This window comes from Xiphophorus couchianus, chromosome 8 (genome assembly GCF_001444195.1).
Source record: "Xiphophorus couchianus chromosome 8, X_couchianus-1.0, whole genome shotgun sequence".
NCBI classification, from domain to species: Eukaryota; Metazoa; Chordata; class Actinopteri; order Cyprinodontiformes; family Poeciliidae; genus Xiphophorus; species Xiphophorus couchianus.
This window is the reverse complement of record NC_040235.1, coordinates 7,037,753-7,053,086: the sequence shown is the minus strand read 5'-3', so window position 1 is coordinate 7,053,086 and position 15,334 is coordinate 7,037,753. Positions and strand designations below refer to the sequence as shown.

The window sequence follows — 15,334 nt, the reverse complement described above, 5'->3', positions numbered from 1 at the left end:
GATTAGCTAATGATCTCTGCTTAGACTTTTAGCGTTGCAGTTTGGTCGCCATCCAGCAGAGGGCGCCGCTGGTCATCCATAAACGGAGCTGTTGATACAGGATTAAAGATGGCGGAGCTCTGAAACGAAGCCGTCCCCATGGAGACAGTTATGGGATGGACCTCGCTGCAGCAAACAGAAAGGGGCGGGACGGACCACTGTCAGTTTACACATGTTTATAATTTTGATGTTGTGAAATATACCCTTGCTAACTTTTAACTTAAAAACTTTGTATCATCAGAGAAGTCTGTCTTCAGATGTCATCTGGACCATGGACAGAATTTGTTGGCAATGATGTTAAGGTGAGATGTTCTGATGGGACACTTGTGGTTCTTTAGAGCTACAAGATGCTTATTTCCAACCATTCCTGCTTTAAATGTTTATAATCAATACTGTGGGTAAGGCTGTTGTCCTTTACCTCAATCTGATTGTTATAGTAATGACACATTAATTTTCTTCCCCCTTCTTGAATTTTCTCTTAAACACCACAGGGATTGCCTAAACAAGGACTGTCCAACAACTGTGTAATGTTTGTAGTGATGGTAACATCCGCCTCCACCCACCATATTGTTAAAATAGATAATTAAATATGTAGTTTTGAAACTAAATACTGAATTTGAAAATTGAATGTTTAGTTTGGAAAATACATTTTTAGTTTGCAAAATAAATATTTATTTTGAAGCTAAATATTTAGCTAAATTTTTATTTTCAAAAATTATGTTTTCAAAGTAAATATTTAGCTTGTGAATTAAATATTTATTTTAGAATGAACGTATGGATGACATGGTGAAAATATTAGTTTGAAAAATGCATTTTCACATTTTTTCTCTATGACATGATGAATAAACTAAAATACTGTTCTTCATTTTTTGTTACTATCAATCATCACTACAGTCATGATCAAAAGTAAGTACACCCTCATTTTTATCAGAACTTCTCTCCTTCCTCATGAAGATTTTATCAACCTGCCTCTGATTTCACCTCAGAGCTTCTACTTCCTGGTTCTGTTGCTCTGAAGGAAAAAACTACAAGCCAGGTGGATTGTAACGTCATCAGTAACGCAACATCCGTCACATTTACTTTCGGTTTGAATTTACCTGTTCAGGTGCGGCGTCAGTCTGTTAGTTGGGTCTCAGTCTGTTGTTTAAATTTTCTTCTTTAACTCTTTGGATCGTTTGAACAAACTGTAAGTTTTATTTGTGTATTTGTTGAATTTTTCATCACTAACTTTTTCCTGATTGTTTCTAATCTCTGACGTTTGGAGAAAAGTTTCACTTCTGATTTCAGCTGAAACTTTAATGTCTCTGCTGTTTGAAGGCTAATCTACAGGATTATTAGATTATTGATGAACTGGAATCAAACAACATGATGAACAGCTGATGTTTCACTGTTTCCGTCTCCGAACTGATTAATGTTTTTATTTCCTGGTACCGAACTCTAGTCTCCACCTTTAACGTCAGCAACAGTTTCCTGTTGCTTCCTTTCAAAATAAAATATTATTAAAATGGGTTTGATTCAGTCAGATGATTAAATAGTTCATCTTTAATGGAGCGAATAATCCACTTGTAGAAATTAATAATTGTGAACTATAAGACTTGTTCAGGTTGAATCAGTGAATGTAAATGTTGCTCCATGTCTCCATCTAGTGGACTGATAGTAGAACTGATGTTTTTAGAAAACATCCACTTCTGATTTCTGATCAAAGTTTCATCTCTTCCTTTCAAAGGTTAATTTTCAGGATTATTAGATTAGTGATGAACTGCAATCAAACAACATGAACAGCTGATGTTTCTTTGGTTTTTCTCTGAACAAACTATTTCATGTTTCTATTTGCTGGATTCAAACTTTGAGTGATGTAACACTTATTGTTTTTTCATACTTCAATTGTATTACTCTTAAAAGTCAGAGGTCATAAGGAGTTTACTGAAACGAAATGTTGCAAAGATGGGAGTAACAGATGTCAAATTAATGTTTCTTTGGGGGGGGGAGACATCTGGTCACCGGAAACTAAAAGCAATTTCAAATGTTAGTGAAACTTTAAAGAGTCACAGTATTCTATCAAAAGGATGGATGTTGATTTTTATCAGCTTTATGGGTTTTCTAACATCTGTCTATCTAGATTGTTCCTATATTGTTAGAATAGACAGACATCTCTCTATCTAGACAGATACAGAACCACACAGACACCCACTAGAAGGAAACAATGAGTTTCCTTCTAACCATCTATAACATTTATATAATCCAAGTGTTATAAAACCCAATATAACACTTGGATTCTATTGGCTGAGAGGTTGCTAGGCGACGGTATTTTTCTGTGTGGTTTCAGCAGCAGTAGTGTGGTGATATTAAGGACTACAGTTGAGTTTGTTCATTTCTTTCATTTTTCTGATTATTTTCTGTTAGTTTGTAGTTTTAATAGATTCTTGTTTTTTATTTTGTTTTGATATTTTTTTATGTCATAATTGCATTAAACTATAAACTTTTTGTTATTTAGTGTCAAATGGATAAAAATAGTTAAAGATTTCCATCTGACCAGCAGCTCCTTGAAGCTGATGACCTTTGACCTGCTGTGGAAGCAGAAAGGATGGACTTAGTTTTTCTCTCAATGCTTCAGCACTTTGGTTCTGATTCATTTCAATAAATTATGATTCAATATAATGTTTACTGCTGTTGAATTGAGCTCATTTTAAGAGCTGCTGAGGAACAGATGATCTTTTATTCACATCCTGATGATTGAAATCTTAGAACTGGTTCTGGTTCTGATCGATTTTTACCATCACTGACATGTTTGGATCATTTAAAAAAGCTGCTTCTGGGTTTAATAATCAGACATCATGCAGGTTATACTTTCTCCCACCAGCGAAGATAAATTCCCCTCCATTGAAGAGTCCAATTGGTTCCAAATTAAAACAGGTTCTGGTTCCATTAGAGCTGAACAGAACCTGGATCAGCAAAATAAAAGGAGCAAAGTCTTTGTGTTCAAACTGGGAGTTATGAGACGAATTCATGTCTTCAGAAGTCAGCAGGTAAACATTCCTCTGACTACCAGTCAGTACCAGTTAAACCAGTTTGGGTTCATTTCTCCTCATAAAACTTTCAGTTTAAACTGACCTGTTCAGTTGTGGTACCAGTCTGGTTCTACCGCGGTTCTGTTGGGTCTCCGTTTGTTGTTCAGATTTTCTTCTTCAGCTGTTTGGATCATTTGAACAAACTGTAAGTTTTCTTTGTTTTCTACTTGAACTTTGTCTTCAGGATCTTTCCTGTTAGTTTCTTATTTTTCTCTCTGATGTTTGGAGAACAAAAATCTACTGACTAGAACTCAAAGTTTCATCTCTCTGCTGTTTATAATAATAATAATCCCATAATAATCTAAGGGATTATTAGATTACTGATAAACTGGAATCCAGCAGCTCTTGATGAAGAGCTGATGTTGTTCTCTGAACAAGCTGCTTTATGTTTTTATTTCCTGGAGTCAAATTCTGGTCTTCACCATTAAAGTTAAACACAACAGGTTCAAAGTAAAATATTATTCTTAAAATTTGTTTAATTCAGTCAGATTATTAAATAGTTAATATTTGATAGAGCTGGTAGTTCAATAAATGTGAACTAAATACTTCCTGTTCAGGTTGAATCAGTGAATGTAAATGTTGCTCCATGTCTCCATCTAGTGGACTGATAGTAGAAGTGCAGCAGCTGATGGCAGCTTCCTCTGCCTCTCTGCTGTCTGACTGCATTCACCTGACACTGATATGAAGCAGAGAAGAAGAGCCAATCAGAGGAGGAGCAGCTGATCTTTTTCCAGCTCTAATGATGTAAAGGATGATCAGAGTTGATGTGCAGATGAATGATGTGTGTTTCCTCTGCAGGTGAAGGTAGAAAGTGTGTGTGAGCTGATGTGAATTCAGCAGCATGGATCAGTGTGAGGACAGAGAGGAGGGAGTCCCTCCCTCTAAAACCACTCTGTGTGGGGAAGATGAGAGCCAGAGCAAAGGTCAGAGGTGAGGTCACCATCTCTAACTGTCCACAGCCCTTTTCACACAGCGTTCACTATATCAGGCCAGAACAGACGTGGTGATGAAGCTGCTGCTGCTCCTCTTTGCTGATTAAGTTTTAATCATCATGTTTCTGTCAGGATCAATCAGAGACTCAAACCAGAACCAGAACCAGAACCCAGCTGTGTGTCCTTTAAGAGCGACAGGTCAAAGGATCAAGATATTTACTTTAAATCTCCTGGATCTCCACCATCAGAGAGGTGAGCTGTTTCTAACTGCTGTAACTGTTCTGTTTATATCTGTTATTATGACCATCCAATATTAATTTAACACACAAACACAAAAGGCAGAAGTGAGTTTAATTTCTAGATTGATATTTGGATTGTTCTCTAAATCTAAATGTAATTTATTTTCCAGACAGAGTAATGCTGAAAGAAAAAAGGCTTTTATTAATTAATTTTATGATTCCAGTTTCATCTCTGTGGTTCAAACAACATCCAACATAGTGGATTATTAACCATTTCCACAGTTAAGCTAAAAAAATATCTCATGTGGATATCTTTCAGAACCAGATGGTCTCTAACTGACATCATAAATAAGCAACTGGGTCATTCTCTGAATTTGGTGCATTTTGTGTCTCACAGGTTTATCTCAAATATTTTCATATAATGCAACCCACATATTTTGAGAAAAATCAAGTATTGGAAATATCCATCTGTCTTGGTAATATAACATGCAAATATATTTTAATAATTATGTTTTGAAAGATTTGATGGGTTGTTGAAGCGTAGAGGTCAGCCACTGAGCATGTACCCACTGACCAATGTTAATTTTTCACTGGATATAAAACAAATGAAACTAACCAGTAACTGCAACTTATTTGTACCATTTTAAACATTTTTAGGTATACTTTAAATAAAATAAATATGAGAAAAATACATGAATTATTTATAAAATATCACTTTTTAATCATGTCCCTCCAGTTTTGTTTAACCCTGTAACAGCAGACCAATCCCTCCTTTTTATAAATAATGGTTCAGTCCAATTTCCTCAGCACCCTGGAAGTGACATCACTTAAGTTTTTTCCCGCTCACACTGTAAAGAGATTTAAGTGTTAATATAGTTTCTTACCGATATTTGATTATTTTTTATCCAGACATCTTTATTGTCAAGTTCAACCTTCAACACTGTTAATCATGTAGATGATAATTATTGTTGCTTGGGAAAAAGTAAAGAATGGTTGTTGTGCTGAGTCCATCATTATGTTTTGATTAGTTTTCTGATGGTAAATTGTAAGTTAAATTATAGAACCTTACTGACACTTAGTGGACATTGTTTACATATTTAATTTGGTCAGTCAAGCAGAAGTCGTCCAGCTGTACTCTTGGTGTCTTCGACTGTCCTTCAGACATGTTTGTTCTTTGGACACTATTTGTCTCTTAGTCCATTTTATTAATCATCATTTCAGTATTCGTGTTGCTCTGTAGCCGTGAAGTAGCTCCCGGTCTCAAAAAGGTTGGTGACCCCTGATGTAGAGTTTTATTCATAGAGGAATGAAATTGTCCTGTTATGAGGTTGCATTTAAAGCAACTTAAGTAACAAAGAAATTCTTAATACTGTTTGGGATTCTATGAATAAGGTGGGGAGACATATTTTCCTGGAGGTTTAAAGAGTCCTTCAATAGATGCAATGATCAAAAACATAATTTATTGTGGTATATTTTTAAGTAATCTGAGACGCCAAAATGTACCGAATTCAGAGAATCACCCAATTACTGCTGATGAATAACGGGGACAAAAATGACCCATAATGAACTCACTTTTCAATCAAGACACAGAAACTATCATGTTGACATGACCTTTGACCCACAAACATTTAACTGCATTTTCTTCTGTTTAGCATCAACTTAATCTTTCCAAATGAAACAGACTCATTTATTTAATCGAATATTAATATTAACACAGAAACACAAAGGCAGAAATAATTTTAATTTCTAAGTTTATATTTGGATTAGTCTCTAAATCATATTAAACACAGATTAATGCTGAAAAAAAAGTTTCTATGAATTAATTTTATGATTCTAGTTGCATCTCTGAGATTCAAACATCATCCAACACGGTGTATTATCAAACATTTCTACAGTAAAACTAAATAATGTCTCCTGTGAATCGCATTCAGAACAACATGTTCTCTAACTTCACATTCAGTTCTGATTGAAGCTCCATCAGATCCTCCTTGGATGGTCAGAGTGGAAATGATTCCTGGTTCTTCTCCATGTCAGAGCTCAACACTAAGATCACCAAACTTCTCAGTCATTTCAAACCAACAGAAATACCTGGTAAAGCCAGTCTGGTCCATCAGGACTTGGTTCCTGTGTGCATTGTGAGAGCAGTTCAGCAGGGAAGGAAAGCTTCATGATGTGGTTGGTGAGATCTGCTGGATCTCACCAACAAACTGAGCTGATGTGGACCATCAGAGGTTCTGCTGGTTCTTAATGTGATCAGCAGGAACATTAAATCTTTATAACTACTTGGATCACCTGGTTCACTGCTCACATCCAGATATTACATCATGGACCTTTACCTTCTGATTGTCTCTGTGTGGACAGATACAATGTGAGCTCATTGGCTTCCAAGGATCTACAGGATCCATTTCAAAATCCTCTCTATAACATCCAGGAGAGGATCCCACATGGACACACACACACATATCTCAAACCTCCTCCATGTCCGCATCACCTCAGATCTAGTCATCAGAACCTGATGGATGTCCCACACTGTCCTGTAGAACCTGTGTGGACAGAGCCTTCACTTCCACTGTCCCCAAGCTCTGGGAAACTGTCTCCACCAGCATCAGATCTAATGACAGTTTGGACTGTTTGAAGTCCAAGTTCAGCATCAACATTTTAAAATGTCTTCTAGGTGATTTTGGTGTTACTGCTCTTCATCCTTGTAGTTCATCTTCCTCTTTTTAACTTCACTCCATTTTGTTCATATGATCCTCTGTTTTTCTGCTTCAAGTACATTTAATGTGAAAGTTTTGGTGATTTCATTTCTGAATACTGCTGGATGAATATTTCTTGACTTCCTAATTGTTCCTGGTTCCTCCACAGAGTGGACCAGCAGAGCTCAGAGGTTCCTAGTTGTCCGTCTGCCCAGCAGCATCAAACACAGCTGGACTCCATATTTATGGTCTGTATAAAAACAACAACTTTTCCAAGTGTTCTGTTCACAGTCATCTCCATGCTGCACTTTGTAGACCAGAGGAGTGTCAGTCTGTCAAACATCCATCTGGTGTTTGGCTCCATGATTTCAGTCTGATGTTTCCTTCATCTATTATTCTATTCCAGACGCTGGAGGACAACATTGTCACTTTTCTGAAGAACGAGCTGAAGAAGATCCATAAGATTCTGAGTCCAAATGACCCAGAATGCTCAGAGAGTCAGAGAGATGATGATGATGTGTTGGAAGGTGAGGATGAAGAGCAGAGGAGGAGCAGCAGAGAAGCAGTGATGAAGATCACACTGAACTTCCTGAGGAGGATGAAGCAGGAGGAGATGGCTGACCGTCTGGAGAGCAGTAAGAGGATTTCTACAAGGGTTTAACCTGATGGATAAATCACACATTTACTGAAATTTGAAGAGATGGAATCACATTTATGCAAAACATCTTGAGAATAAAATTTTATCTAGTTCTTGATTTTACTTTTTGTCTTATTTTAGAACGTCTTGCTGCAGTTTGTGAACATCAACTTAAATCTGGTCTGAAGAAGAAGTTCCAGTCTGTGTTTGAGGGGATTGCTAAAGCAGGAAGTCCAACCCTTCTGAACCAGATCTACACAGAGCTCTACATCACAGAGGGAGGGACTGGAGAGGTCAATGATGAACATGAGGTCAGACAGATTGAAACAGCATTCAGGAAACCACACAGAGCAGAAACAACAATCAGACAAGAAGACATCTTTAAAGTCCCACCTGGAAGAGATCAACCAATCAGAACAGTGATGACAAAGGGAGTGGCTGGCATTGGGAAAACAGTCCTAACACAGAAGTTCACTCTGGACTGGGCTGAAGACAAAGCCCACCAGAACATCCAGTTCATATTTCCATTCACTTTCAGAGAGCTGAATGTGCTGAAAGATAAAAAGTTCAGCTTGGTGGAACTTGTTCATCATTTCTTTAGAGAAACCAAAAAAATCTGCAGCTTTAAACACTTCCAGGTTCTGTTCATCTTTGATGGTCTGGATGAGAGTCGACTTCCTCTGGACTTCCACAACAAGGAGATCCTGACTGATGCTACAGAGTCCACCTCAGTGGATGTTCTGCTGACAAACCTTATCAGGGGGAAACTGCTTCCCTCTGCTCTCCTCTGGATAACCGCACGACCTGCAGCAGCCAATCAGATCCCTCTTCAGTGTGTTGGCATGGTAACAGAGGTCAGGGGGTTCAATGACCCACAGAAGGAGGAGTACTTCAGGAAGAGATTCAGAGATGAGGAGCAGGCCAGCAGGATCATCTCCCACATGAAGACATCACGAAGCCTCCACATCATGTGCCACATCCCAGTCTTCTGCTGGATCACTGCTACAGTTCTGGAGGATGTGTTGGAGACCAGAGAGGGAGGAGAGCTGCCCAGAACCCTGACTGAGATGTACATCCACTTCCTGGTGGTTCAGACCAAAGTGAAGAAGGTCAAGTATGAAGGAGGAGCTGAAACAGATCCACACTGGAGTCCAGAGAGCAGGAAGATGATCAAGTCTCTGGGAAAACTGGCTTTTGATCAGCTGCAGAAAGGAAACCTGATCTTCTATGAATCAGACCTGACAGAGTGTGGCATCGATATCAGAGCAGCCTCAGTGTACTCAGGAGTGTTCACACAGATCTTTAAAGAGGAGAGAGGTCTGTACCAGGACAAGGTGTTCTGTTTCGTCCATCTGAGTGTTCAGGAGTTTCTGGCTGCTCTTCATGTTCATCTGACCTTTATCAACTCTGGTGTCAACCTGATGGAAGAATCATTTACACTTCAGACAGCCTCGCTATTTAATAAACCTGAACTAAAATCTCTCCATCAGAGAGCTGTTGACCAGGCCTTACAGAGTCCAAATGGACACCTGGACTTGTTCCTCCGCTTCCTCCTGGGACTTTCACTGCAGACCAATCAGAGACTCCTACAAGGTCTGCTGACAGAGACAGGAAGTAGCTCACAGACCAATCAGAAAACAGTTCAGTACATCAAGGAGAAGATCAGTGAGAATGTGTCTGCAGAGAAAAGCATCAATCTGTTCCACTGTCTGAATGAACTGAATGATCATTCTCTAGTGGAGGAGATCCAACAGTCTCTGAGTTCAGGAAGTCTCTCCACAGATAAACTGTCTCCTGCTCAGTGGTCAGCTCTGGGTTTCATCTTAGTGTCATCAGGAAAAGATCTGGATGTGTTTGACCTGAAGAAATATTCTGCTTCAGAGGAGGTTCTTCTGAGGCTGCTGCCAGTGGTTAAAGCCTCCAACAAAGCTCTGTAAGGACACAGATTGTTACTGTATTTATGTTTTGATAGAAATCTGCTAATTATGAGGTAAATATATTTTCATGTTTCAGTTTATATATTGGTGCATTGTCTCTTCAAAGCGTTCCACTGGTGGGGAGGAAAGGGATGTGCAAAAGTGAAATAGATTTCCTTCAGCAAAGCTGGACATATTATTTCATATCCCAGCAGCAAAACTATTCCTCTTCATGTTAAAATTGAAACTTGGTTAATTTAGTTCATTGTGGAATCTTATAATTATCTCTCCATCCACCTTTTTGCCTGCAGTTCTAAACTTTAAGGCTGGAGGACTAACTATAGAATGAACCGATTCACAACAAACAGCAACATAAATGTGTGTAAAATAAGATAGTTCCTTCTCTGTCCAAGCAAAGTGATGATGATTTGAAAGAACATAAATTTTCATCATTTGTTTAATAACAGATTTTTCTCCTTGTCTCCTCAGACTGAGTGGCTGTAACCTCTCAGAGAGAAGCTGTGAAGCTCTGTCCTCAGTTCTCAGCTCCCAGTCCTCCAGTCTCAGAGAACTGGACCTGAGTAACAACAACCTGCAGGATTCAGGAGTGAAGCTTCTCTCTGCTGGACTGAAGAGTCCAAACTGCAACCTGGAAACTCTCAGGTAAAATGTGTTAAATCCTAGTGAAGCCATATTTCTGTCCACTAGCTCCTAGCAGAGATACACTATACTGCCAAAAGTATTTGACAATCCTTTCAAATGATCAGAATCAGATGCTCCAATAACTTCCAGCCTCTAGACATGCAGACTGTTTTTACAAACAATTGTAAAAACAGTTTACAATTGTAAACTGTAAACTGTTTAATATAATGGTATTGATAATGCAATCAATGATTAGTGCAAGAACACATTCTCAAAGTTCATTAAACTTTAAATTCTAATGAACACTTAACACATTTAATATCTAAAATAAATAAAACAACTAATTTTAAAGTCTTTGTAAAAAAAATTGACTTTCAAAATAAGGGCTAGTCGAGACCAAAGTACCAAACTGAAGAATTTTATCATCCAGTTTTTGGTAGAAAGAGAGAAAAAAAGAGAAATGATAAATCAGACCAATGGAAATGATGGATCAATTGATTAATTGATTTAATGATTTTTGTGACAGGCCTATGTGTGAACATTAGACTAAATGAGTCAATCAAATTTTATTTGTATAGCACATTTTAGCAGCAAGGCATTTCAAAGTGCTTTACATCATAACAAACACAGAAACACAATGCAATATAGAATCAACAATCAAAACACGACATTAAGTCAAGTTCCATCAATAAATTTGTAATTGATTACATTTCAAATACAATCCTAAACAGGTGGATTTTTAGTCGAGAATTAAAGAAAGTCAGTGTTTCAGCTGTTTTACAGTTTTCTGGAAGTTTGTTCCAAATTTGTGGTGCATAGATGCTGAAAGCTGCTTCTCCTCGTTTGCTTCTGGTTCTGGGGATGCAGAGCAGAACCAGAACCGGAAGGCCTGAGAGGTTCTGGAAGGTTGATACAACAGCAGATCTTTAATGTATTGTGATGCTAAGCTGTTCAGTGATTTGTAAACTAACAACAGTATTTTAAAGTCTATTCTTTGAGCTACAGGGAGCCAGTGGAGGGACTTTAAAACTGGTGTTATGTGCTCTATCTTCCTGGTTTTAGTGAGAACGCGAACAGCAGCTTTCTGGATCAGCTGCAGCTGTTTGATTGATTTGTTGGACAGACCTGTGAAGACGTTGTTGCAATAATCAATACGACTGAAGATGAACGCATGGATGAGTTTCTCTAGATCTGGCTGAGACATTAGTCCTTTAATCCTGGAGATAAATCCTTAAATATGTCGAGAAGTCAACATAAATGAAGAACCTCTCAGTTTGTTCTGGTGAATAAAGTCTAGCAGCAGACGATGTTCCTGCAGGAGCAGGTCTACCAGTAATACAGCAACAAAATACGGTTTCAGTGATAGAGACCAACATCCATAACTGCCATAATCTCCTGGAGATGCTTCGGCATCACAAAACTAGATCAACCTGGTTAAAGTTAAGACTGAAGATAGACTCTCAAACTGTGCTGAGTGTGACACTAAAAATACACGGACTTAGCTGCTAACAGCTAAAGTAGCATAGCTCACATAAACATTAGCTCCCGCTAACAGAAACATGAGGAGGGCAGAGAACCAGACATATAAAATGTAATCTGAAATTATTTATAATTACTCGATGTCTCACTCTCTGGCATGAAGGGGACATGTCCTCACCAACTCTGGCATGAAGGGGACATGTCCCCACCAACTCTAGCGTGAAGGGGACATGTCCCCACCAACTCTGACATGAAGGGGACATGTCCCCACCAACTCTAGCGTGAAGGGGACATGCCCCCACCAACTCTAGCATGAAGGGGACATGTCCCCACCAACTCTAGCATGAAGGGGACATGTCCCCACCAACTCTAGCGTGAAGGGGACATGCCCCCACCAACTCTAGCATGAAGGGGACATGTCCCCACCAACTCTAGCATGAAGGGGACATGTCCCCACCAACTCTGACATGAAGGGGACATGTCCCCACCAACTCTAGCGTGAAGGGGACATGCCCCCACCAACTCTAGCATGAAGGGGACATGTCCCCACCAACTCTAGCATGAAGGGGACATGTCCCCACCAACTCTAGCATGAAGGGGACATGTCCCCACCAACTCTAGCATGAAGGGGACATGTCCCCACCAACTCTAGCATGAAGGGGACATGTCCCCACCAACTCTAGCATGAAGGGGACATGTCCCCACCAATATTTCCTGCTTTTTTTCCTTTATGTTCCTGCATCTATGTAACTCGACAGCAGCTGCACGTTGTATTCTAAGCATTAACAGCCAGGTAATGTTTTTTAAATTCGTGTGTAAAACGTAAATGGTAAGTCCGCTCAGTGGTCTAGTGGACTGGACATCACGTGACTTACTGTTGACTTGCATTGAATCAGGAAAATGACGCAATCAAAATCTGAGAAGGGGACGCAAAGTTTTGATATTAATTGTCAACACTATGATAGTAAGATAACAAGATCCAAGGGGATCACATTTTACAGGTCAGTAAGAAGCTTTAATTAAAACAAATATATGAAGAAAGTGGAGAGTAGGTTAGTTATGATAGCTTAACTTTTATCACTTTAACATGAACTCTTGCTGCGCAGTTCGGAGTATTTCGGTTCAATTATCACTAAAACAAGACGACCCACATACATTTCCTGACAGATAATCAGGACAGCAGGTGTTTAAGTAGCTAATCAACCATCGCTAGTGTTCAGGATCACTTCCTAATGATGCAAAATGGAAATGCAAAAACATAAAACTGCAGCGGACAGAATGTTCTGTTTGGTGTTTGTATGTCCTTTTTTGTGTGGGAAATGTTTTTGTGGTTCTTTTAGTGTTAAATCCTGATGCACTTGAACATAATCTTTGCTCTGCGCTCCTGAGGCTGCTGTTTATTGGTTGCCTTGGCAACGAGTCTGCGTGTGACTTTAAGATGACAGACTGAGAAAATTAATACAATCCCCCGTTTTTCTACATTTTTCCCTGGACAAATTACATCATTTGTTTGTAGATATTCAGAGCAATCATCAAATAGGATGAAATATTTCATAAAGCATAAAGAGCCAAAGTTTGTTAAATTTTAAATCATGGCTCCTATTAAGTAAAATTCAATTATGGGCCATTATAAAGAGAAATTTGTTTTGTTCTCTCTTGTTTCTAGAAGTGACAGAAACCAAATCCAAACATCAGCATCTCAGCTTTCAGCCACATTTTATAGAACCCAGTAACATCGATGGTCTCTCTACTCACCAACTGCTCCAACCAGAACCAAAAAGGTTTTGGGTCTTTAATATTTGCCGTATTAAAGACACATCATATCTCATCTGCTATGTGTAAGTCAGCAGGACAAAAGGTTTTGCCAACTGAGGAACAACTGTGGAGTCAGAATCACATAATTGAAAAATCAAAGTTTGCACCAACAAGGATTCATTTGGTTTACACAGAAGTTACTTATTCTGCTTTTGAAATGTTTAATAACATTTTGATTGTTACAGAATCTCATGTTGTTTGATGTTTTTAGCACTTGATAAAATCAGACAAATATTAAAGACATTATATAGATTAATTAGATTACATATATTTTAACATATTTATATTTTGTAGTATGTTTAATACCTCCTAAAAGGTTATTTTTGAAAGGTGCTATTAATCTGACAAGCCTGATCAGGACATATATCCTAATTTATTGAATAAGAGTGTCTGGCTTTCACATGTAAGTTTTGTCTTTATTCTTAGCACTAAAGAAAACGTCTTCCAGTGACTGTAGGTGCATCTGAGCCCCAACCCTCCTCACCCACTGACCCCCGCTCCTCTTCATCACCAACTTGCAACACAAAGTTACATCCTTGCCTGAACTGCTCAGAAATGCACAATATGTCTATAAATAATTTTGGGATATTATAAGGAAGTGCTGAGATTTACTGTTTTCCACCGAACTAAGATATTTGCCACAAGCACAGTGAGAAACGTTTAGAGGATAAAAACACTAGACTCAGAGTAAAACTCAGATGACCCAGCTTTCTACTGGCATGTAAACGCACCATCTACACACAAATCTGGGAGCTGCTGAAGCTGAAATGAGTCTCAAAAATACTGATGCACTCGGAACCGGATCTGTTCATAAATGCAGTTTTAGAATAGAATAGAATAGAATAGAATTACTTTATTCATCCCAGCAGGGAAATTATTTCGCAGTTACAGCAAAGAGACAAGACAACATCCACCACTGAGTAGCAATTGTAGACAAAATAAAAAATAAAAATAAAATATAACATGCTGTCAATATAAAAAGCAGCTTAGAGCAGTCCTCGCAAGGATTCAAAAAAATGCAGATATTTATATGTAAATATATGTACAGCAAGTGTGCCACAGTGCAGATGTGCGAAATTGGACTGATTAGTGCAGAACAATGATTTAGCTTTTATTGTACAGTGAGATGGCATGTGGCAGGAAGGATTTCCTGTATCTGACCCTACGACAGCGGAGCTGGAGCAGCCTATGTGAGAAGGTGCTCCGCTGTCTGTCCACTATGTGGTGGAGAGGGTGCTGTTTATTGTCCATAATAGACAGAACCTTCTTCAGTGTCCTCCTCTCCACCACAGTTTCCAGGGACTCCAGCCTTAGTCCCAGTACAGAGCCAGCTTTCCTGATGATTTTGTTCAGTCTATTAGAGTCGCTGGCTCTGATGCTGCTTCCCCAACACACAGCAGCAAAGAAGATGGCACCGGCAACAACACTGTGATAAAAGGTCTCCAACATCTTGCTGCACACATTGAAGGATCTCAGCTTCCTTAAAAAATAGAGTCTGCTCATCCTCTTCCTGCACACAGCGTCAGTGTTAGATGCCCAGTCCAGTCTGTTGCCGATTACAACTCCCAGGTATTTGTAATCCTCCACCTCCTCCACCGCTTCCCCTTTGACCTTTAGTGGCTGTGAAGGTATCTTCTTCCTTCTGAAGTCAAGTTTTGTGTGTACCAGGTGACTTGTGCAACATTTGTAGGCGTAGGAGAAGGTTTGTTTTATTTATAAGGTTTACAAATCCAGTATTACACACGCACAGATACTTTGTGACTATTTTCACTCCATACATCTACTGGAACCACAATGACATGGTAGTCAGAGCAGCAGGGGGCCAAATATAGCTCCATGTGGAACCAAGAGGTTGGAGAGAGAAAATCAGT

General features: G+C 38.9%; 1 protein-coding gene and 1 long non-coding RNA gene across 5 annotated transcripts in view; one reads left to right on the top strand and one right to left on the bottom strand.

The window, feature by feature from the left end:
• Window positions 1-1,081: 1,081 nt before the first annotated feature.
• Window positions 1,082-15,334, top strand: part of LOC114149760 (NACHT, LRR and PYD domains-containing protein 3-like) — a 32,086-nt gene continuing 17,833 nt past the window's right edge. For 2 of the 4 annotated variants that reach the window (XM_028025838.1, XM_028025842.1), the window contains exons 1-7: window positions 1,082-1,225; window positions 3,906-4,037; window positions 4,172-4,291; window positions 7,144-7,222; window positions 7,381-7,609; window positions 7,753-9,544; window positions 10,017-10,190. In XM_028025838.1, coding sequence (XP_027881639.1) covers window positions 3,949-4,037; window positions 4,172-4,291; window positions 7,144-7,222; window positions 7,381-7,609; window positions 7,753-9,544; window positions 10,017-10,190 — 2,483 coding nt within the window. In that variant the 5' untranslated portion in view covers window positions 1,082-1,225; window positions 3,906-3,948. The remainder of the gene's footprint in view (window positions 1,226-3,905; window positions 4,038-4,171; window positions 4,292-7,143; window positions 7,223-7,380; window positions 7,610-7,752; window positions 9,545-10,016; window positions 10,191-15,334) is intronic. The other 2 variants (XM_028025840.1, XM_028025839.1) reach the window with 2 other exon arrangements.
• LOC114149837 (uncharacterized) lies at window positions 6,949-7,518 on the bottom strand. The gene is made up of 2 exons (XR_003596603.1): window positions 7,383-7,518; window positions 6,949-7,224 (listed from the first exon to the last, which is right to left on the bottom strand). It is a non-coding gene; the product is annotated as an uncharacterized LOC114149837 (long non-coding RNA).